The 23,786-nt window shown below is 39.9% G+C and overlaps 1 protein-coding gene across 2 annotated transcripts in view; it reads right to left on the reverse strand.

Moving 5' to 3' along the window:
- Nucleotides 1–23,786, reverse strand: part of LOC129707390 (solute carrier family 12 member 5-like) — a 568,649-nt gene that overhangs the window by 19,624 nt on the left and 525,239 nt on the right. For both annotated transcript variants that reach the window (XM_055652387.1, XM_055652388.1), the window contains exons 12-17: nucleotides 21,048–21,222; nucleotides 17,704–17,822; nucleotides 14,594–14,692; nucleotides 12,479–12,598; nucleotides 10,778–10,882; nucleotides 9,914–10,082 (exon numbers count right to left, since the gene is read on the reverse strand). In XM_055652387.1, coding sequence (XP_055508362.1) covers nucleotides 9,914–10,082; nucleotides 10,778–10,882; nucleotides 12,479–12,598; nucleotides 14,594–14,692; nucleotides 17,704–17,822; nucleotides 21,048–21,222 — 787 coding nt within the window. The remainder of the gene's footprint in view (nucleotides 1–9,913; nucleotides 10,083–10,777; nucleotides 10,883–12,478; nucleotides 12,599–14,593; nucleotides 14,693–17,703; nucleotides 17,823–21,047; nucleotides 21,223–23,786) is intronic.

Genomic DNA, 23,786 nt, shown 5'->3' on the forward strand with positions numbered 1-23,786 from the left:
AGAAAACTTATTAGTCGTTTTTATATGTAATTGGAAATATCTTACCTCTGCAATGAGGGATGGAAAAATCAGAAATCAAATGAAGTGAAATAAAACTATAGACATATAAACTCTTGGTTCAACATAAATAGTGCTAGGGAACAGAAACAAACATTGCTACCTACTACTCCAGTGGTTTTTTGAAAATGTAGTGTCAGATGAGGTTGTTTAGAGACACTAATGTGGGTGGTATGTATCGTAGATAATGAAGCTGATTATCAAAAATAGTGGAGAGATCTTTCCCCAGCTTCAGACTGCCACCTAGGGCCAATTGAAAAACTACTGTCTGGCATGGCATGGCATGGCACAGGAGGGTGAATGCTTCCTGAGATGCTCTGATGGGAGGTGGATTGATGTCTCGGTGAGGGGGGTAATGATTGTTATGAACCAGGGTGCACGGCAACCACTCATGGGTAGATGTTGGTGCATGACACACCGACAGCCTGTCCACCATTGCACCAACCTCCGAACTCTAACACTGCCCAGCCAGCAGACACGGTCCCCCATGGAAGCAGCACTCTGCTCAGGATGAGGAAAGGGGGCTGGAAGAGTATTCCTGTGTGCCATGTCTCTGTTCTGGCCGGAAGGAGAATTGTTCATTCATGATCATGCAGGACAGCGCGTTGTTCTCATGCAGTATTCCTTTACTTCTGGAGATCTGTGAATTACTGATGGGTGAAGCCACTGTGCTCACAGAGAGCTGCCCGCTCATGAGCATCCTCCTTCTGTTCAAGACATCAGCCCACTCCCTGGGGATATGCTGCTATTCTTGAGATGCTTCAAGTTGCTATCAATGGAGTGTTTATTCCTCCAGCCATGTCAGAAACACATTCTGTGGCCTCTTGACAGGTGTGATTAACTCTATGTGTGTGTGAGAGTGTGGGTGCGTGTGTGCGTGCGTATATGTGTGAAGCTCCCTTGGCATACCTTGTGACACTAGGGGATTTCTTCAGATCTTGTGCTGTGGTTCAAGGCTTCAGATTCTGGAAATTAAAGTGCAACTCCCCCTGCTTGACTCATCCTAAGGAGATCCTGACTGGTCATTCAGACCCTCTGGAGGTCATAACTTCTTACCTGCGTTTTTCAAGTTACTGATTTTTCAGGGTCTGGGCATCACTGGCAAGGCTAGCATTTGTTGCCCATCCCTATTAATCCTGAAGTAGGGACGAGCCACCCTCTTGAACCATTGCGGTATTTTTGGTGAAGGTGTTCCCACAGTGCTGTTGGGAATGGAGTTCCAGGATTTGGACCCAGTGATGATGAAGGACCAGTGATATATTTCCAAATCAGGACAGTGAAGGACTTGGAGAGAGACCTGCAGGAGGTGGTATCCTCATGCACTAGCTGCTTAGACCGTTGAGTTCTCCCAGCACTCTCTTGCTGGAGATGGACATTGCCTGGCACTTTTAAGGTGTGATTGTTACTTTCCACTTCCTCGCCCATGGTGTCTCAGTCTTGCTGAGTGCAAGCACAGGCTGCTCCATTTGCTGAGGAGTTACAAATGGATTCAAAGACACTGCAATCATTAGTGAACCTTCTAACCTTCTAATGGAAGGTTGGCATTGATGAAGCAGCTGAAGTTAGTTAGATCTATTTTTAAAATAAAGGCATTTGCATGTCTTTTTTAACAGAACACCCTGCTTATCTCTCTGGAAATAGGCCAAGCACAAAAATGAAGCAACCTCGTTCAGATGAAATGAACTTTGGAGCATTAATCTCACATGACATTCCCTAAAAAAAGCACTATGAATGGTGGCCTTGAGGTAGATCACCTGGAAATGGTTCTAACATTTCATTGAAACTTGCATTTCAAACTTAAGCGTGAAAGCTATTTATTCTCATATTTAGAAACCCTTGACAATAACTCACATCTCAGAATCTGTCAGGCTTTGAAATTAAATTTACTGGATGATTAAGATTAATTTGCCAAATAGCTTAAACACACTATGCCTGCACAAATAGAATACTGTGCTTCAATTGTTTATGCAAAGTACTGTTGACTATTTGGTGTAGAAATAGGTTAAAAACAATTGTTTCCTCTATATATTTTCTTACAGCATAGAAGGAGATCTTTCAGTCAATGGCAGCTCTCTGAGTAATTCCAGGGCTCCACTAACTTTCCCCATATTTCCATCAAATAGATCACCAGCGTTCACGGGGCAATTTCACAGTGCCCGGTTAATCTCACAATCTGCATGGAATTTGTGATGTGGGTGGAAACCAGAGTATCCAGTGGAACCTCATATGGTCATAGAGAGAACATATAAACCCACACAGGCAGCACCAGTGGTCAGGGTTGAACCTTTGCGCAGCTGTGCCATTGTGTGGTTATATCATCTCTGTCAAATCTAAGGTGAAATACCAGACGCACCTGGGAGTTTAGTTAGATAAATCTTTGAAGGTGGTAGTTTGCAGGGCTGGGTAGCAATGTTGCTAGAATAAAACGTATGTGACCATTGGCTTTAACACAAACATACAAAACACCCCCTGGTGAAGTCCTTTGGGAGTAAATTGGGCTAGCTGTGACAGCTGAGGAAACATTGCTGACCGCAGATAAATTCTGCATCTGTTCACTGGTCAGAACGACAACCATCTGTAACCTTTGCAGTGCTATCTTCATATGTAAGCAGGCAGCACCACACTGCAGCACATCCGTGATATGGAGCTACACGCTATATTTATCCCTCATGCTGATCATAACTAGCTTACTAAACTTGACATTTGTTATGCATATGAATCATTTCTTCAAAATCAAATTGGTAGCCCCAGGTTAGTAATAAGACAGTCACTGCTGCACATGCGGAGGTGAATAGTTTGCTTTTGCATCTTGTAGCTGGTCAAATCTCAATACAGTTATAATGCTAGTGACTGATTAAAGCTACCCTCAAATACGAGACTCTACCTGAAATCAGCTGCTATTCTTGTGCCAGCATTGATTTGAACAAAATTAATAGCTCGCTTATGATTGTGTGTCATTGATACTCACAACAATGAACAATGATTAGCACTAGGTGGCCAATATATTTGGTGGTAATAAAGTGATATGTAGTGACAGTACTTTATTTTCTTGACATCACTTCAATTAACTCCAAAGATTCCCAGCTTGATTGCATCCAATGAGTTATGTGAAAAGCCAGAATGTGGAAACTGCAATCTAAAACCCACCAATTACATTGGATAGGAGTAGAGGCCGCCTCTTTATTTTGATCCAGCATCGAAGACAAGAGCATAGGATAACATAGGATAACACCTAGGAGCAAACTACCTGTATAAATCAACCGTAAATCACATTTACAATGACAATTATCTTGTGTGATAGTTATCTCTTCAGAAAACAATCTCGTTCTAATTATATTTTTCTGCCGGCAAAAGTTGTGAGTCAAAATTAATCTATTGCTGCCAGTCATTCAATTTTCAAAATGTTGTGTCAGACAATCTGAGATGAGAAACGTTTAGAGTTTGTTGTTCAAATTTTAATCAGAAATTGATTTTTTTTTAAACTGGGATCTGTTTTCCATTAAAATATTGCAAAAGTTTTGTTATTAAAATTCTGAATTGTTTCTCACAACATCTTCAAGGAGCTGTTATTTTTGATCTGCCTTTTGGTAAGGTCAAAAGAGGCAGCTAAAATGAATGGGTGACAAACAGATTTTTCATGCACAGAAGTACAACATCAAGTAGACCAGAAATGCAGTTCGGAAAAATGCCGATGCATTCATCCCAAGGACATGGTGAGAAAACAATTTTGATGAAAATTTACAAGGCATGATCAGTTAGTTTGCAGATGACACAAAAGTGGGGTGCATCATATAGTGAAGATGGTTATCAAAAATTGCAGCAGGATTTCAATCAGTTGGGCAGGTGGGCTGAGGCATGATTAATGGAGTTTTATACAGTGGGATGTTGCCTTTTGGGAAATCAAACGATGGCTGGATCTTCACAATGAATGGCAGGCTCTGGGAAGTGCTGCAGAATAGAGATCTAGGAGTGCAGGTGCATGGTTCCTTGAAAGTGATGTCAAGAAGGGTGGTCAAGAAGGCTTTTGGCACATTGGCCTTCGAAATTTATGGTACTTAATACAAAAGGTTGGGTTCTTATGTTACAGTTGTGTAAGACACTGGGGAGGCCACATTTGGAGTATTATGTTCAGTTTTGATCTTGGTTTTATCGGAAAAATTTTGTTAAGTTGGATAGGATCCAGAGAAGATTTATAAGGATGTTGCCAGAAATCAAGGGCCTGAGCTATAAGGAGTTGTTGAGAAGGCCAGGACTTTATTCCTTAGAGTACAGTAGGATGAGGGGTTAACTTATACATGTGTATAATATCATGAGGGGAATACATTAATGCACAGAGCCTTTTAGCCAGAGTGTGGGAATTAAGAACCAGAGGACATAGATTTAGGGTGAGCGAGAAAGATTTAATAAGGACCTGAGGGCAACTTTGTCATGCAAAAGTAGGTGTGCATATGGTATGAGCTGCCAGGGGTTGTTGTGGAGGCAGATACTATTACTACATTTAAAATACATTTGGACAGGTACATGGATAGGAAATGTTTAGAAGGATATGGGTCAAATGCAGGTAGTGTAGATGAGGCAACTTGGTCAGCATGCGCAAGTTGGGCCAAAGAGCCTGTTTCCATGCTGAATGACTCTATGACTCTGACTATACTGTAAAGGCTGAAGAACGCCATACACAATAGTTTCTAAATTCAGTAACAGTCTGGGCTCCACTGAACAAGCTGTTTAGAATCTGTTATCGAAGTGGTTAATCTAGGCTTTTTTAAATCATATATCTTTGATGTTTGCTCTCTAATTATCATCCAATTAAATTACAGCGACTATCGACTTTTAATATTATGAGTTTATTTACTATTGGGTTAATCCAAGTAGTTTAAAATTCTGAAAATTTAACATTCTTTACAGTGCAGAATGCAATTAATATTTTGGGCTGCTGTCATATATTATGATGATGAAGTCAAAGAATTTGTAATCTGAGGAAATACATTCTTGCCATAGAGGGAGTACAGAGAAGTTTCACCAGACTGATTCCTGGGATGGCGGGACTTTCATATGAAGAAAGACTGGATAGACTCGGCTTGTACTCGCTAGAATTTAGAAGAATGAGGGGGGATCTTATAGGAACGTACAAAATTCTTAAGGGGTTGGACAGGCTAGATGCAAGAAGATTGTTCCCGATGTTGGAGAAGTCCAGAACAAGGGGTCACAGTTTAAGGATAAGAGGGAAGTCTTTTAGGACCGAGATGAGAAAAACATTTTTCACACAGAGAGTGGTGAATCTCTGTGAAAAATGATGTGGAATCTCTGCCACAGAAGGTAGTTGAGGCCAGTTCATTGGCTTATATTTAAGAGGGAGTTAGATGTGGCCCTTGTGACTAAAGGATCACAGGGGGTATGGAGAGAAGGCAGGTACAGGATAATGAGGTGGATGATCAACCATGATCGTATTGAATGGCGGTGCAGGCTCGAAGGGCCGAATGGCCTACTCCTGCACCTATTTTCTATGTTTCTATGTTTCTATGTAAGCAATCCTGGCTGAAAGGATAGGGCCATAAGTTTGGTTTACTTGGAGAATCTATCACAATATTTCAGTTTGCAATTCTGAATAGTTGTTTATCATTGCTAATTGTAGTTAGTGGAAGACTGATTGCATGATGGATTGGGGCAGAGTACCATTTCTTTTGAAATTATAATTTGATAAAAAACATTATTTGGAACTTCAAAAGTGTCCCTTCTACATGTCTGTGGTAATTATAACACAGTTCGAGTTACAAGAACATTTAGGACAACAAAGTATGTTTGAAAAGAGAAACCATGCTCGTGTTTGGGAACAGGGAAACACAAGCAATCAATAATTCAGCATAATTAAGGAAAATCCTTGTAGGCCTGTGTAAAGAAAAGTAGGGAACAAACTTCCCTCCAGCCTCACTATCCCAAGGCATTTCACAAGAAAGATCACACAGGAAAGAAATCCTTTATGAATCATTTTTTTCCTTTCAATGGAAGTCTGTCAGTATGAATCTGTCAGACACGATCTGGAACAAAATAATTACTTGCTCAGGTGCATACAAGAGCCAATAACTAAAGTTGTTCTATTCTGGGCCTCACATCACAGGCAAAGATTGGGTTTGTTTTTTGGTATGGCTTTACCAGATTAACTCGACTGAAGACAGATAATTCTTGCTGGAATACAGAGGGAAACATTAAAAATTAATGAGGTTTAACTGCACACTATTGAAACCAAGGACCATTAGAATGCATAGCTCAGTTGTAGTTCAATTAACATCTGCTGACAAATAATGATTTAACTCGATCAAAAGAGATAATTCCAGAAAAAAATGGAAAACATGAATTCAATGGATATTAGAATTTCATTTTTGTATGTATATTTATGTTCATTGCCATCTTCAGCCTGAAGAGCATGCTTAAAGTATGCTCCTAGATTTAGCTAACAGAATTGATTTCAGCTTAGGAAATGGCTGATGCCCGGCAACTATTTAATATTTTAGACTGGAAATTGGAGTAGAGATACCACCAGTGTTTCTGCTGTACATTTGGAAAATATGACACCCAGACCTGGCAGCAACACCCCACTACAACTTTGCCTAAAAACGACAGATCAGGGTCCACCAGATGCAATGTTCAGGCGATTCTATGAAGTGGACGGCCGTCTTTCTGACTGAAAGCCTGGATACTGTAAATATGGAAATTAGTGTCACAGTTTAAGGATAAGGGGGAAATCTTTTAGGACCCAGATGAGAAAAACATTTTTCACACAGAGAGTGGTGAATCTCTGGAATTCTCTGCCACAGAAAGTAGTTGGGGCCAGTTCATTGGCTATATTTAAGAGGGGGATTTTGCCCTTGTGGCTAAAGGGATCAGGGGGTATGGAGAGAAGGCAGGTACTGGATACTGAGTTGGATGATCAGCAATGATCATATTGAATGGCGGTGCAGGCTTGAAGGGCCGAATGGCCTACTCCTGCACTTATTTTCTATGTTTCTATGTTTCTATGTTTCCAGATTCTCAGGAAGCCAGTTTTAAGTTTTTCATTGCACAATTCAGATCCAAATGGCTGGAAGGTAAGCCTCTTGCCATTGTCAAGAGCACAGAATGGGCTAACCAAATGTTCCAACGGAGCTATGGAAACTGCTTAGGGATTGTTGCAGGAAGTTTTTATTTCTTCTCTTCTATTCCTCTTCCTCTTCCTCTTCCTCTTCCACTTCCTCTTCCTCTTCTTCCTCTTCCACTTCCTCTTTCTCTTTCTCTACCTCTTTCTCTTCTCTCCAGAGATGCTGCCTGTCCCACTGAGTTACTCAGCATTTTGTGTCTACCTTTGATTTAATCCAGCATCTGCAGTTCTTTCCAACGCAGGAAGTTTTTATTTCTTATTTTAATGATCTAGAAAAAGCCGGCAGTTATTTCTGGGCCTTGGAAAAAACTCCAGCCCAGGATCACCTTCCTCGGGTCATCGTCATCGGGTGGCAACGCGCGCGGCAGCCTCGCCAGCGGTTTGTCCGTCCTTTCACCCTTTTTGTTGTTTTTAGTCTGTCTAAATGTTTTTAGTCTGTCTAATGTATTTGGAGGTTTCTTTGTCTTTTTTATGTGGTGGGTGGGAGGGGAAGAGATGAAACCATTTCCCAGTCACTACTTGGTCGAGGATGCGTGTTTCTCCGAGTTGCATCTTCGCCTCCACCCTCGCGGCCTATCATCTGGATTGTCGTGGCCTTTCCTGCCGGAGACAGGCCAGAGCTTCAGCCGAGGCGCAACACTGGATTCCATTGTGGAGTGGGCGATGCCTTACCGGGGATCGCCGTGTTGGAGCTCCAGAGTGTTCGATGCTGATTAACACCGTGGAGCTGTGGTTTGCGGAGCTTCTAGCCACGGGCGGCACTGACTTTAACATCGCGGAGTCCTGAGATCTTTTGCTGGGGGTCGCAAGCGTTGAATCTGCGTCCATCTCAGCCTATGGACTTCGGGAGCCGCGGTCTCCGGTAGGAAGTGGCCGATTCGGAAACTCCAAGCCACTGAGTGTGTTCTTCTGTTCTGATGTCGGAGTTCCGATCATCCTGGCGAGAGGGCCTGAACATCGGGCCGCCCGTAGCGGCGACTGCGGAGGGCTCAAAGGCCCCGACCACGGGTGAACAATGAGGAAGATGACTGAACTTTATTGCCTTCCCTCACAGTGGGAAATGGTGATTCCACTGTGGGGGGATGTTTATGTTAAACTCTAGCGTGAATTGCGTTCTTTTTTATTCGTACGGCTGTATGGTAACTCAAATCTCAATGTACCAATTGGTGCATGTGACAATAAATGTAACTTGAACTTGAACTTAAACTCTCTCGTCCCAAGATTGTCCTGTCAGCCAATTCAGCACAGGAGCCAACTGATTCCCATCTCTCCTCAATCAGTGAACTGCTGCAAAGACGGTGCATAATTCACATGGCCCGTCAGGGAAAAAAGCATACAAATCATACTTTGAAGTAAGAATAATGCTTGGCTTGGATGATAAGATGCCATTAAAAGGAGTAGGAGCCTGAATACTTCAGTACAAAAACAGGCACATGAAGGTTGGAAACAGTCACAGGCCGCACACCCTCTATTGAGTGAGAATCAGTCACTGTTTTCTCTCACTTTCTATTAGAATAATGCTAAGTGTTTCTGGATTTTAAAAAATGTTTTGGTTTCTAGTAACTGCAGTTTATTGCTTTCATTTTTAGCAGAGTCATGAGTTTTTGATTTATTTAAAGGCCTGTTCTTGCAGTCACGCCATCAGTCACAGCAAAAGCTGGGCCATAAATTTCAAGTCATAGAAACTGGTATAAGACTCTTTCAGTTCCGAACATCAGGTAACCCTCCTATTCACCTTTGGCACTGAATTAGTGAGCTCACATTGAATGAAAAAGTATGGTGTTGCACAGTACAGCTGGGTCAATGAGATGTAGAGAATACAGCCAACCAAATCAGTGTTGACCAGGTGCTCTTCAAACTCTGTGGTTGAGACATACTGCTAGGCGATAGTGTAAGAAGAAACTGCAGATGCTGGTTCACACTGAAGGTAGACGCAAAATGCTGGAGTAACTCAGCGGGTCTGGCAGCATCTCTGGAGAAAATAGGTGACTTTTATGGGACTGAGAATCAGAGAAGGGGACACTGGAGGTATGGAGAGGTACAGAACAAAGCAGAGCCTGCATTGATGACTCAGGAAAGGTGAAGCCCACAATAGTCCAATGTTGGCTGGGATGAAGCGATAATGAAGGAATACAAACTGTGAAATTAGCAAGAGGACTGGGGTGGGGAGGGTTGGAGAGAGAGGTAATGCAAGGGTTACGATGTTAGAGAGGTGTTTAGTTGGAATGTGCTTGGAAGAAATCTCTTCCAAGGAACACCATGCTTCAGCTTGATGTACAAAATAATTACTGTTAAAAATGGTAAGATATGTTTATACGTTATTGATTTTAGCAGGTCATTTTGAAAATTATGAATTATCACCCAAATGGAAATGTTCCTAACTTCAAGAAAGTATTTTTTGCCAACAGCTTTACCAATAAATAGTACCTAATATTTTATGTGGTAATGACTTGAATTCTACTCTATTTCCGAAATTCTTTGGGTGCATGGAATATTGACTGCTATCAATTTCAAGTGTATTATTTTGCACCCTAAGCATATTATGAGTCAAGTGTCAATTCACGTGGTAAATATAAACTGATACACGCCGTATAATGTTTTTATACGTGTACCTTGGAGTACCAGGCTGCAAACTCTCAATTAACTTTTTCCAAAGAATGACCTTATTCTATCAGCCCACACACATCAATTGAAGCAAACTTGCAAAAGTATATGAGTGATTACCTCCTCAGCCCGTTGGGCCTGGGTGTGATTTTCCAGGAAGCTGCCCTGTAACACAGAGCCCACAATAGTGAGTCCTTTCCCAGCCTTCAGCTGGCAGGTGAATGCCAGAAGTTGTGGATGTTTGACATTCTGATCTTGGTCCACCTTTACAAGCACAAGAAGTTGGGGCCTAACGACAAAGCAAATTACTTAGTCAACTCAACATGTAAGAAAAAACATAACCTATCTGATCATACATTTAAAATAAATTTATAATATAAGTAACACAACCTTCATTATTAATGTTTTTGTGGGAGAGGAGTAGGTTAATATCATAAAGTCGCAGAGAGAGTCAACATAAAAATAGGCCCTTCAGATCTCTTACTCAGTGTTGCCATCAAAAACCCACTTACACTAATACTACCTAACCCATTTTATTCTCTCCTCATTCCCATCACCCCCCTCTGGATTCTATCACTCACCTACACACTTGGCAATTTGCAGTGGCCAATTAATCAACTTATCTTGAGATGTGGGAGAAAACTAGAGCGCTTGGAGGAAAGATCCATTGTATAATCTAGAGGAATATGCAAACTCCAAATAGACAGCAGCAGAGACCAGGATTGAACTTGAGTCTCTGGAGTTGTGGGGCAGTAGAAACATATCTGTATCTGACCATTTTAACCGAGCAAACACAGGTCTGAGTTTGTGGAACAGATGTTTGCACCATAGGTAGAACATAGACCCTTTGAAATCAGATAGTCCCTGGCAGGTTTGTTGACCTGGTCTTTTGCCACTAACAATTATGAAATGTCAACAAATATGCAGAGGCTTCCAAGATACCGTTTTGATTTTGAAGGTTAAGAGCTTAGTTTGGTAACTTGCCTCCAGTTCTTGGTGTGCGGAGGACCTTCTTCAAGCCGGAGTAGAGCGTAGCGGGCCGCACTGAGAGACACGCCACGGATTCCATCACCCCATTCTTTCTCAGCTCTTCAGGAAGAAAATAAAGATCAGTGAAACATTCTAGTGTTTAATAGTATATGCGTGATCTTTATAAATTACAGATTACTGATCAACAATAATTGGTCAGTCGCACATTTGCAATAATATTTTCCACAAAATGTACATTGATTACTCTATGAACAAACCAAAATTGAAATTCTTCTTGAGGTTAGATGCCATAAGAATTGATTTCATTGTTTTAATATTCTTCATCATTCTGATGTCAATCAAACAAATCTCATCAGTTTGTATAGAGTGGTTTTATTGGATTACTGGTCATTGTTTCCTGCTCCTTCAGGGTAATTTAAAAATAAATGTGATTAGTTTTCTAAACTCTCAAAGTTTTTTCTTTTGATCCTTTTCAGCTCTTTGGAACGCCATTGTCAAATGTTGGTAACTTCATGACTCTTTTGCCATTCAGGTTTCTCAAATGATCTATTTTGCTGGTAGTTTAGCTCAGTTCAAGGTCCCATGTTCTTGAGCTATGCCTGCTATTGAAGTAAGATATCAGATTTTCAGTTTTAATGTATGAATCAGTTTCAATGCTCCCGGAGACTGAATAAAATGATCTTGGCTTGTCCCTAAATCACAGGGTTATGAAAGGTACTGTAGTCACAAACATACAAGCAGACAGATTCACACACACTTACAATCTCTTTCATTTGCTCTTAGGGGGAACTTTCTGTGTTCTACCTAACAACTAAATCACAAATTGTCTCCCACCATTTCTAGGACCAGCAACCAGAAACTGAATGATCTGTCCATAAATGAAATTATTTCCTTTTGGTGAAATGCATCTTCCATTCTTCTTCTTTGTATATCTATCTGCCAGAGTCACATGTCAATCTATTGAGTGGTACTATACAAAGCTCACAGGTTGGTCTCAGCAAGATCTCCAAACTATGCATTAACTGGAGCGGATAGTGAGGTTGGGGTGGGGGATGTAGAAAATCCAAGGGTCGCTGATTCAGCAAATTTCTACCAGGGTGAAATCTGGAAACAATTCAAGATGAACTAGTTTTGAAATTCATACATTTGACCCCCAGCTATTACTGTTGGCAGATATCTGTCAGAGCGGCATTTCCTCCAATTGTGGCTGCTAGAATATTTGAGAGTCTATAGTAGGCTGGTATAATGAAAATGGAGGAAAGACCAATGGTCTAAATTCACTTTTGCTTAAACAAAGAAATAGGTCATTAAATGATAAAAAATGACTTTATATTTGCTAATTTATTAAATACAGAGCCAGCTCAGTTATTCTCCTTTCAAAGACTTATTTGTTCTTTTCCTCATATGCTGTGTAATTACTGTATTTCTTCCAGTATTTTCTACTTTTTAACAGATTTTCATCTCTTGCCTTTTCTGAGTTAACTACTGTCTCTCTCTTGCAACCTCAATGGCTCAGCCAGCAAAGAACCAGCCTGAACCCAAGCTCGAGCACTTGTATTGTGTAATTTAGTGGTAACATTTTGCACAGAGTAGAATTATCACCAGCAGGGTATGACTGGCTGGACTGTGATGCAAGGACATGGCAGTGAGTGTCATTCTACAAATTGTTGTTACAAAAGAAGTACAGTTACTTACCCATTGAATTCAATATACTTGTAGATAAGTCCAGCTATTACCATGGCCACAATGGCATAGTACCAAGAGCATATAAACATCAGGGCCAGGCACAGGCTCATTCCCAGGAATGACATAGCCCTAAAAGAAAACAAAATCTTGTCACGTGTGGAAATATAATTGTAGTTGCTAATATATATTGCTTATTGTTATGTATATACAATTCATCACAATTATTTAGTACTGTTCATTACAGGTTATCCACAATTGTGTCCGTTTTTGAATTATATTAGTGATCACTGGAAAGTATTTAATTGGGTGTAAAGCATGAAAAAGACATGTGGAAGATGTTGCAGAAATGTCCTTGTATGTAATTCATAATTAATTACAAGCAAGAACAGAATTGATTGTGAACATACAGCTGAGATCTTCTGAGTACAGAAGGAGTTAAGAGTTAGTTTTGTTTTGCAGAGGTAAGACACGGATCTAATGATAAGAGCCATTTCACTTTTTAAGAATAAGGGGTAGACCATTTAGGACTGAGATGAGGAAAATTGTTTTCACCCAGAGAGTTGTGAATCTGTGGAATTCTCTGCCACAGGCAGTGAAAGCCAATTCACTAGATGTTTTCAAGAGACAGTTAAATAAAGCTCTTGGGGCTAACAGAATCAAGGGATATGGGGAGAAAGCAGGAATGTGGAACTGATTTTGGTGATCAACCATCATTATATTGAATGGTGGTGCTGGTTCGAAGGGCCGAATGGCCAACTCCTGCACCTATTTTCTATGTTTCTATGTTTCCTGAAGTTGGCATTTTGTTGCCAGAACTACCCAGGAAATTAATGGGGAAGATTTTCATGCCAAAACTAACATTGGTGATTTACACTTCTGTAATGACTAGGAATGTTAATTAGGGAAATGGGAAGGGTCAGATGATCTTTCTTCATTACTGAGATTCATTCTTATAAATCTTGATAATATCCTCAGAAGTTATTGATTTATACTTATTTATCTACTATGTTAATTAAACACATTCTAAGGAACCTGCTACAATCTGTAAAACATCTGCAATGTACTTCAAACTATTTGCTATCAACTAAACCTACCTTAAATAATTTGTTGTCATACAAATCAAATGTTGATTCAACTGTAATCAATTAAGCAACACTGCTTTATTTAAGAATAATTTTTCAAATGCTTTTGTCACTATTAGAAAAAAAACTGAATGTTCAAATAAATAACTCATTGTTTATTATTGGTATTTTCTTGGCAGTGCTTAGATATATACTGTGCATTTCATAAGATCTCCGTATAATTTTCAGGTGCGTGTGTCGCCCTTTTGCATGAAGGTGCTAACACATGTGCAATGGTGTCCAATGGTGTTCTTCCTGCTTAATACCATCTATGGCACATGAATGGCACAGGCCAGTCATATGGGGGTAGTCCTTTACACAATATGTGATCTATTTCATTGGGATGTAAAGACAAATCTGGTCTGGTGCACTGCAGTCTTGAACTACAATCCATCAAAATTCTGTATTTCTGTAGATCTTCTTCCATCCTGTACTGGCAGATCCTAATTTATTCACAATCACAACCCCTGCCCCACCCTCCATACTCATATTGTGATCCATATTCCCAACCTCAATCACAAATCATTTGCCACTCCATACCTTGTGTACACCTGAATTCCAAGGTCCTGATTCTGCCCCCTTTTGAGGAACCCTATCTTTCCATCAAACTCCCTCCTCTTCACCCTCCGCGACCTGTTTGACTTTCTCCTCTTACCCTTGTGTTGCACAGCAAGTGGAGGAAATGTCTTTGTGCAATTCCTGGGTTTCATGCACAACAGAAATCTGCAGTAAGAGGTCATGTATAATATATGCGTTGACCTATCCTGCTTTATCAGGTTAGTACGCTTTCATAAGTTCATAAATGATAGGAGCAGAATTAGGCCATTCAGTCCATCAAGTCTACTCTGTCATTCAATCATTGCTGATCTATCTTTCTCACAACCCCATTCTCCTGCCTTCTCTCCATAAACCCTGACAGCTGTACTTTCCCCAGCACATGATCATTTAATAGATTATGTTGACTTTGAAACCAGATCATGATTTTTACATAATCATTTCATACCAGTGGTAATATTTGAATCGGGGTCTCCAGTTCGGAGTTCGGAGTAGAGTCTGCAGAGCGCAAGCCAGGTTCACAAACATATAACACATCAAGAAGAACCTGAGAAGAAAGAAATGTAATTTTAGATCACTTAATTTGTCATGCAATAGAAAAGGTACTGTTTTTTCTTTGATTAGTTTAAAGAACGCAGGATAAATCTGACGATAATAAAGAACAAACCCTAACAAACTGCATGATACATTTTTACTGTAAGCTTGGCTGTACGAAGATATTAATATTTGAAACCTTTATTTATGGTGCTACTATATTCCAGGTCATCCCAAACGTTAACGTTTCCCTTTCTAGTGCTCACTAGTTGCTCTGGTTTTCCCAGTATTTTCTTATAATTATTTCAGATTATTTTCTGTGCAAGATTTATTTATTTCTGTGTATACCAATTATTTCCAATATTCATGGATCATTAGATAATCCTTCCATCACTAAATGGAGTGCTGGTTTGGATTACTAGATTGTATCCTTCAGTGTTGGTGAATACACGTGTGTTTAGTGTAATTTCACAATCGTACACAGGTGCACGGATAATTTATAAATGTTGCTTTGCTGAGTGAAACGATATAAGAACATAACAGATAAAAACTGAAGGTTAACAAGAATTACGATGAAGAAACCCTCCAAACATAAGTATTTTAGAATCTTTTGCTAAGAGAATACAAAATAGAATCAGAAGTAATCAGGAATGATGAGATATAGGATCTACATTTAAAAGATAAATTAGACAGTTACAAAAAATGATTATGGTTTTTCAATAATAGTGGGTTGCATGTTAATTCTGTGCAGTTGCATGAGTGCTCATATTGTAGGGAGATACTTTCTGTTTGGAGCTTTCACCGTAGCTCCTTCTTTGGGAGACAAGGATGGGCGACACTACATGTGAGTTTTTTAAGCCTCTGCACTGGAGGGATTGGTGTATGTGGGTGCTTAGTGGTTGCTGGGTATTCAGTGGACCAAGGAGACCATACTTGTAATATAGGACTCTATTACTCTACGGCCTTAGTCATGTAGTTATAGATGGAGATTGTAGCTGCAAATAAGGAGATATGGTCAGACACAATGAAGGGATGATAGAAGATATCCACAGCAGTTAATCACAAGTGTTACATTTAATGATCCCATTCAAAGTGTCAAGAGCAGCAAATGCATCTTCAATCCCAATAACTGCACCGCTGGCCTCAGCGCCTCATGGCTCCATTATTCACAAACCAACAGACTATGCCAATCCTGTGTTCTACCTTACATTCCCAGGTTCTGTCCCTCTCCTCATGCTGCATGTTTTACTGCCTTCACAGACATCCATCCAGCTAACCCTTCATAACAGTAGCATCGCCCAAACACGGTGACATCAACTCAGTTCTCTCTATTTTGTCGGTTAAAATGGTTCACTGCAGCAATTGGCAACAGCTATTTGGCATGAGACAGATGAATGGAGGAAAGGGTTTTCATCATAAATGAAGTGGTTATGACTGAGACTGTGGTTGGCAGTGTAGCCAAAGCCACTAAAATCTCACACTTTGTCCTGAAACCTGGTCTGATTTACGTATCGATTCTGCAAGAATGCAACTCTTGAGATTTCTCTGTCCCTTCTCTCACCAAAAATGATCCCTGTACATTTCAGTTAGCTACGAACTTGGCCAGATGACTAGGCAGAAGAATAAAAAGAAAGTGACGATGAAGTCACAATCTAACACTTGCAAATATGATATGGAAGTCCCATTATACTCCCAGGTAACGTTTTCAACAGTTAGTTTGTGGTCTTTGACTGACTTAAGGCTACAGTCATGGTTGGAACATTTGATGGTCTTCCATAAGGACTTTTTAGTGGAGATATCTTTTATACTGTTCCTCACTGAACTCCAGGTTGGAAAATTGGCCCCAGTACATGCCTCTGCAGATAGGGCCTTTACTGCAAATCCCTTTGCTCTTCCTCCTATTTTTTTGCCCAAGTGCTTTTTTCTTCAGATTAGATTAGATTAGATTTGTGCACTGAATGACAATAAACGAGTCATGTTTCCCTGTCATGCTGTACGTAAGAGGAATGCATACAAATGAATCTGGATTAGGTTTGTGTTTAACCTCAAAGTCTAAAGAAGCTCTAATGCCTTTAGTATTTTCAGTAAGCAAGGATATGCATAAACTTCACTTTCTACTCTCTTCGAAGAGATCTGATTGCATCTGGTTAAACTCACCGAGAGATAATAGAATACATCCTGTGACATTTCATTTTTACCAAACGGGAATGCAAAAGAGCATTATGCAAAGGAAATTATGTAAGAAATATGTCAACTTAGCGTTTGGATTTGTTTTGCATTTTCATGGGTCAATTGTCAGCTGGAACTGGTTACCAAAGAATTTGTGAGATTCCAGTTAGTGAACGTTACAATCTAAAAAATATATATCTCTGGGAAATTAGTGTATGTCTGTTAGAATTAATATGAATTGCTTTTGAGAATGAAACACAATTTTATGCAAAATTGATCAACGTTGCTTTGTTGCTTCATGAAGTATCAAGTGTAGGATGTCTGCTACAGACCTGCTCTGCATAGCCTAGTTGGTCTTTCCCTTCCCTGCATTCTCCATTTCATGTCCAAGGTCTGTTGGAGAAATTTACTGCTTTTGGTTTGATGATGAAATGCACTGCTATCCAAAAACTCCCTATCACCTGTTGATGGAGCACGGGCTCACTTTCACAGAACCTCATCTTGTAAATGATTGATGGGAAGCATGGGGTCATGAAGAGGGATTTATTCGTAGGAAATGTCATTCATGTCTTTCTAAAATATATCCAGGGCAAAACAAAACAGAACTTACTGAGGAACACATCACAGAGTGACTGACATTTTAATAAATCCGAGCAAAATGTACACATTTATTTTTTTGATAAACAACACAATCCAAATGATTATTAAAATAATAGACAAAAAAGTACTGCTGAGAAAAACAGATGAGTTTCCAATTTGTCAACATTGGAAAATGTAACGCCACTGAAAATGCAAAATGTAACATTTGACCCTCGATTTGCAGGGTGGTTTGCATTGTCTAATATGTGTACGTACATGGAAAGGATGGGGGCTACTTCATCTAGAGAGGCAATGAGAATTCCGGTTTCACAGATGCATGCTGTCAGTAGCAGGGCCCAGGTGGGTTCACCGTTTGCTTTTCCATGGCCAAACACCTGAGAAATATAAATATAAATATAGACAAAGTGAGAAAATGAGAGCAAAATGACGCATATTCACAAAATGGTAAGTGCTTTAAAATTAACTCAACATTTAAAAGCAATCGGAAGAAAAAAATCCTTTTAGAGGAAATTGATTAGTTATCTATTTCCAGTTGCTCTATTGCTGACCCAAGATCCCGTTAAAAGTACATTTTTGTTAGATTCATGAATACCTAATAATTTGACTCAAAATTTGTAACTGTCTGTCCATAACATCTGAATGGTGAATTATAAACCACTGTAGCAGCGCCTGCTGGCGTACGCAGAGATCGAACCCGGCATTCGGAAGTTGCGGTCACGTGACTCGGGAGGCGCCGCTTGTTTTGCGCGGTTTTTGCTTGTGCGCGTTTGTTCAGCGCTGACCACCGTTGTGGGCAGACGTGTCTAAAGAACCTGTATACTGGAAATTGAACTTTTGAATAAAGATCTGTTGGAAACCCCAGTTGCCGTTCTTCAGACCGCCAAACCATGAAATTATTCTGTGCATACAGATTTTGGTTACAGTTTATCAGAACAGCCTACATATTCATTTTAAAGAAGTTTGGTATTAAAAAGCAGAAGGATTTCTCTAATGCTCCAATCATTTGTCCATCATTATTTGCATGGTGTGACAAAACCCACATCCTAATGCAGCATTATTGCTTGAGAGTGGGAGGAAAGTTTCATAGTTTCTTGCCTGTTGGACATTTTGAAATAAAACAGTGCCTGTCAAATGCATAACTTTCCCATGAGCCTCAATGTTATGAAGGAAGATAGTCCTATGTTTATTGATGTCTTGACATTTGCAGTCACTTTGATTTAAAAGCTGCTGGTTTGACACAGCTTTACAGAATATGTTGACTTTGTGAAGATATAATGTGGTTGATAATGAATAGGCAGAGGCCTGAAGTAAAATCTTCCTATTGGCTTCAATTGAAATATAAATATTGAATAACGTAAAGCAGGTTTCTCGATTGCTATCCCACATTTCACAATATTACACAAAGACCAAATTGTACACATTTTATGAAAACTCTGCTAATCAATGTTAAGTGACGGGTTTTATCCCATGCCACCTGATGGGAAACAAACGGGCAAGGATTACTGTATCGCTTCTTCATACTGAAGCTGAAAACCACATCAAAAATTGGTGGCAATTATAATTTAACTGTGAGCGTTGAAAGCTGTGGTATATGCCAGGTCCATCGCAAGGGGGCAGCTGAAGAAGTTTTCATTGGGTTTCAGTGACCCAACCTCTCCATTCCCACGGCATCAAATACTGCAAGTGGTACCTCCTGCATTTCCCTAAACGTTTAATACCAAATCCACAATTGACAAGGCTAACACATGCATTTCTACTGTTTTCTTATGAAAACCAGGCTAGTTTGCTACTTTAAATAAAATCTTCTTGAAGCTGAGAGATTTCTGTGACTAGTGAAAGCAAATGGATCTCTCTCCAGAGACATGTGTCACACGGTATCACCGTAATGCACATTTCCAAGAACCCTATGCCGAAGGCTTAAAGAGCCGCATGTTAGCAACAGTTCAAGGGAAACTGTCTCCGCAATTCAGAAATGTAAAATTTTGATGAAGTGGAGTCACGAAAATAGTAAGAGACCAAAAACCTCCTGGGGTAAGAAAGGATATGTAATGGCTGCTGTTGATAACTTTGTCACATTCAATTATTGTTCCCACAATGAGCCCTTTTTATTCTAATAAAAAGATTAAAAATGCTGAAAACACTCAGTTGGTCAGGCAGCATTTGTGGAGAGAGAAATTAGAGATAATGTTTCAAGTTTATCATCTTTCATTGGAGTTTTTGATGCAGGCTATTAACCTGAAACTTTAACTGTTTCTCTCCCCTCAGATGTTGCCTGATCTGCTGTGTATGTCCAGTATGGTGTGTTTTTATTTCAGATTGCCATCATCTGCAGTTACAGTAATTTGCTTTTTTATTATTTGTTGCATTTGGGATTCTCCGAGAGCAGTTATATGTAGGTTCTTTGCCCAGTAATGGTTTAAAAAAGGCCAGATTCTGGAACTCTACATTTTCCTTAGTTATATCTTCTATTACCCTGTTGGGGTGGGAGATGGCAACCTTCACGTGGTCCACCCTGTTTCGACTAATGCAACCGACCCGATGTGCACAAACAAATGGATCAAATAGATCCAGTTGTCCTACAACTTTAGGTTGTGAACACAATACGTAAGAAGAAGATGTACCTTGTTGTGTGTTGTGACTGTTGGCAGACCAATTTCCCTCCGGGGATGAATAAAGTTTATCTTATCGTATCGTAGATTGCTGAGAACAATTGGAAGCTCGGTGTTGAAGGGGGAAGGGGAATTGGAGCCTAGAAGATCATTAGTGATGGACGGGGGGGGATTTCTGGGTCCATGTGGAATTGTGAGGTCAAGCAGATCCTTCATCAGTGGCTGGATAATTTATTGGGCATTAGGAATGTGATGGAGAAGTAACCTTAATGTGGGGCAGGTAAAGGTTGAGCATTTTATTTCCTTTGCAACCCTTCCCATTTGGCATTGCAGGAGATAGGCCAGGTTGCTCTGGGAATATCCCCCAACTAATACCTGAAAGAAGTGGACCAGATTCCCCTGTAATGTTCCAACATGTTTGTTGCGTGAAAGATGATATCATCACATGCCCTCACACGGGAAAAGTGATGAAGATATACAGCGTGGAAATAGGCCCTTCCTTCCATTGAGTCCACACCAACCAGCGATCCCCGCATATTAACACTATCCTACACTAGGGCAAATTTTTTAACCATTTATACCAAGTCAATTAACCTACAATCTTGTACGTCTTTGAAGTGTGGGAGGAAACAGAAGTGTTCGGAGAAAACCCACGCAGGTCACAAGGAGAACTTACAAATGCCGTACAGATAAGCACCCATAGCCAGGATCGAACCCAGGCCTGTGGCACTGGAAGGCAGTATCTCTACTGCTGCCACTGTGTCGCTCTAGCATGTGTCCCATAATGATATAAGTTGTATGTGATTTTTCCTCTTTTTATATGTTCCTGTCATCCATCACCTCAAATTTCTCACGACGGAGATCATTTGGTTGGAATCATCAGCGTGCAAAATACATTTCTACCCAAATGGAACACAGCCGTTGTTTTGTAACCTCAAATGTTGTCCTCCATCTCCTAATGACAACAACTAAAAGCAGTAAAAAACATACCCGTAGGAATGGTACAATCCCATCTCGAGAGATGGCCTGCAAGAGGCGAGGGGCGCCTGTCAGGCTCTGAAGACCAGCGCCACATGTTGAGAAGAATGAGCCAATCACAATGACCCAAGGATTTGGCCAGGACAACGTTCCAATGACAAGATTTCCATTCACGCCCTCTCCAAATCTACAAAATCAACCACTAATTTTTACAAAACAATCGAACACAATTCCATTTGATCATGACATTTACTTTGAAATGTACAACACTAGTTAAAACATTTAATTAAAACAGTCCATTAACATTGAATACAAAGTGCAGTTTAAGTTTTATTTCAGACATTTTGTACATTAATGTCACTTTACCATTTTCCCTTTATATTATTGATATTTTGCCCCTAAATCCAGAAATGTGTGTGGTGTAATCAATTAGTTAGAACTTGCAGGTAATTGCTTGACCAGTCACATCCCAAAGCCCTGTTCCCCACCTTGATCTCTCATGGTTAGCAGCGTAATACAAGAGGAGTGATTTTAGCACAACTTGGCTTCTGTCGGAGAGGGCACAGACCGAGGATGTTGGTAAGTTTCTCCAATGCGCTTTGTGGATGGTACAGAGACTGCCCTCCGTATGCTTGTAACGGATGTACAAATTAAGATGGAAGATTGTGTATCAATCATGTAACCTGCCTTGTTCTTGAAAAGCATTTATCTCAAGTGTTGCTGAAGCTTAGCACATCCAGTCAAATGGGATATTCCATCAGACCACTGTGATGTCTTATAGAAGGCGGAAATGCTTTGGGAATTCAAGAATAGAAACATTCCTAAAAGAATGCTGAGCACCTGTCTGGTCAATGGCAATCATCCATCAAAAACCACTCCAATCCTTCCAAATCAGGATTGACCATTGTATTGGACAAATTAAGTTTTAAATCTGTGGCCAGCTCTAGCATCAATATGAAGTATGTGCAGGGGGAAGGTGAATTTCAATGGATAGGGCACACACTCTGGCCTCTTCCCGACACCAATTTACCAAAGTGAAATTCAGGTTCTTGAGAGCTATGAAGATGAACCCCAGCACTAAACAATTGGGTTGCAAAGTAAACCTGAGCATGACACCAGTAAAACCTGATGGCCAAGAGGGAATTTCATTAATGTATTTCAGGAAATAGAATTAGGAGGAAATGATTTGCATTAATATAGTGCCATTCACATCACTTTAGCAATATCAGAAAGTGCTTAACAACCAAAGACGTACCTTTGAAGTTTAGTAAAACATGGTGATGGTAATGCATAAATGATTAATAATAGGGCACAGAGATAGAGATTTAGTGAGTTTCAATTCACAAGCAATAATAAATTAAGCAAGGATTTAACTCCCAATTCTTAGAGTTAGATTTAGCTCTTAGGGATAAGGGAATCAAGGGATATGGGGGAAAAGCTAGAACGGGGTCTGATTTTGGATGATCGGCCATGATCATATTGAATGACCGAATGGTCACTCCTGCACCTATTTTCTATATTTCTATGTTTCTATGTTTCTTGTCCTTTACATATAATGCTGGTAAGGCATATTGGGAAACAAAGAACTGTGTTACATAGCTAGTGCATGCCTCGTCAGAGATCATGTTAGTATTTATCAATGGGCCAAGTGACAGGAAAATGGGAATTAAGTGACATGGCATTAGAATTATTGCTAGTATGCAGGATAAATCCCAATGCTGTCTGGGTGGGCTGAATGGCCAGGTTCATGAAATTCCTGTTTCATTCAGGGCAGTGTACTTTGGACAAAATGGTTGATTCTGTATTTAGAATGGCAACTTCTTTCTAAATGGATGAACAAAGATGTGATGAGTAACTTCTTCTTAATGTGTTTAATGCAGTTGGCAAGCACAGAGGTTGACCTGCATATGAACTACAAGTATCCCATCTGTAGTGTTTTTAATGCACTCGGAAAGTACAATAACAAAAGGACAATTTGTGGTCTTCACCCAACATTATACATTGGACGCTACGGAGAGAATGGAGATAAAATAGGTCAGTTTCCATAAATGCTGTAATTGGCTGTAACAGGGATGAATTGAAGTACAATCAGAGATAAGGTATGGAAATAACCCCTTCAGCACATTGAGACTGCTCTGACCTCAAACACACAGAATCCACCCCAACCCACTTTATTTCCTTCATATTCCCATTAACTCTCCCTTAGATTTTACCACTCACCTTCACACCAGGGGCAACTTACAATGGACAATCAACCTACAAAACCTGCACATTTTTGGGAAGTTGAATTGGATCTCTCAGAGAAAAATCTACAGAGAGACAACACAAACTGTTTTTAATATGGAAATGTTACCTAAATGTGCACAAAATTTCACTGAATTGAGGCATCAGAGATTTTTAAAAGATTGTTTGTTTTAGTTCCTGAGAAGTCTGAGTGATTTTAACTCATGTTTGGACTATTACATTAAATAGTTGTTGGATCTTTATTGGAAAATAGAATAAAAGATTGTTAAAAAAAAGGTCCATTAGCTCATTGGATCAGGTAACTCATGATCTGCTTTGAATTTCTGGTCAAGGTGAATTGTGAAATTGAATTAGCAAATCAAGTAAATTCAGATAAATGTATTGGGCCATCACAAAAGGATAGCTGCTTCAGTAGCATTTTTCAGCATTAAGAGAGAGGAAACACTTTCAACACCATCTAATAATTATCCAGCTGAGTCTGAAGGTAGGGGTGAACTGCAGGAAGAA

This window comes from Leucoraja erinacea, chromosome 21 (genome assembly GCF_028641065.1).
Source record: "Leucoraja erinacea ecotype New England chromosome 21, Leri_hhj_1, whole genome shotgun sequence".
Classification (NCBI taxonomy): domain Eukaryota; kingdom Metazoa; phylum Chordata; class Chondrichthyes; order Rajiformes; family Rajidae; genus Leucoraja; species Leucoraja erinaceus.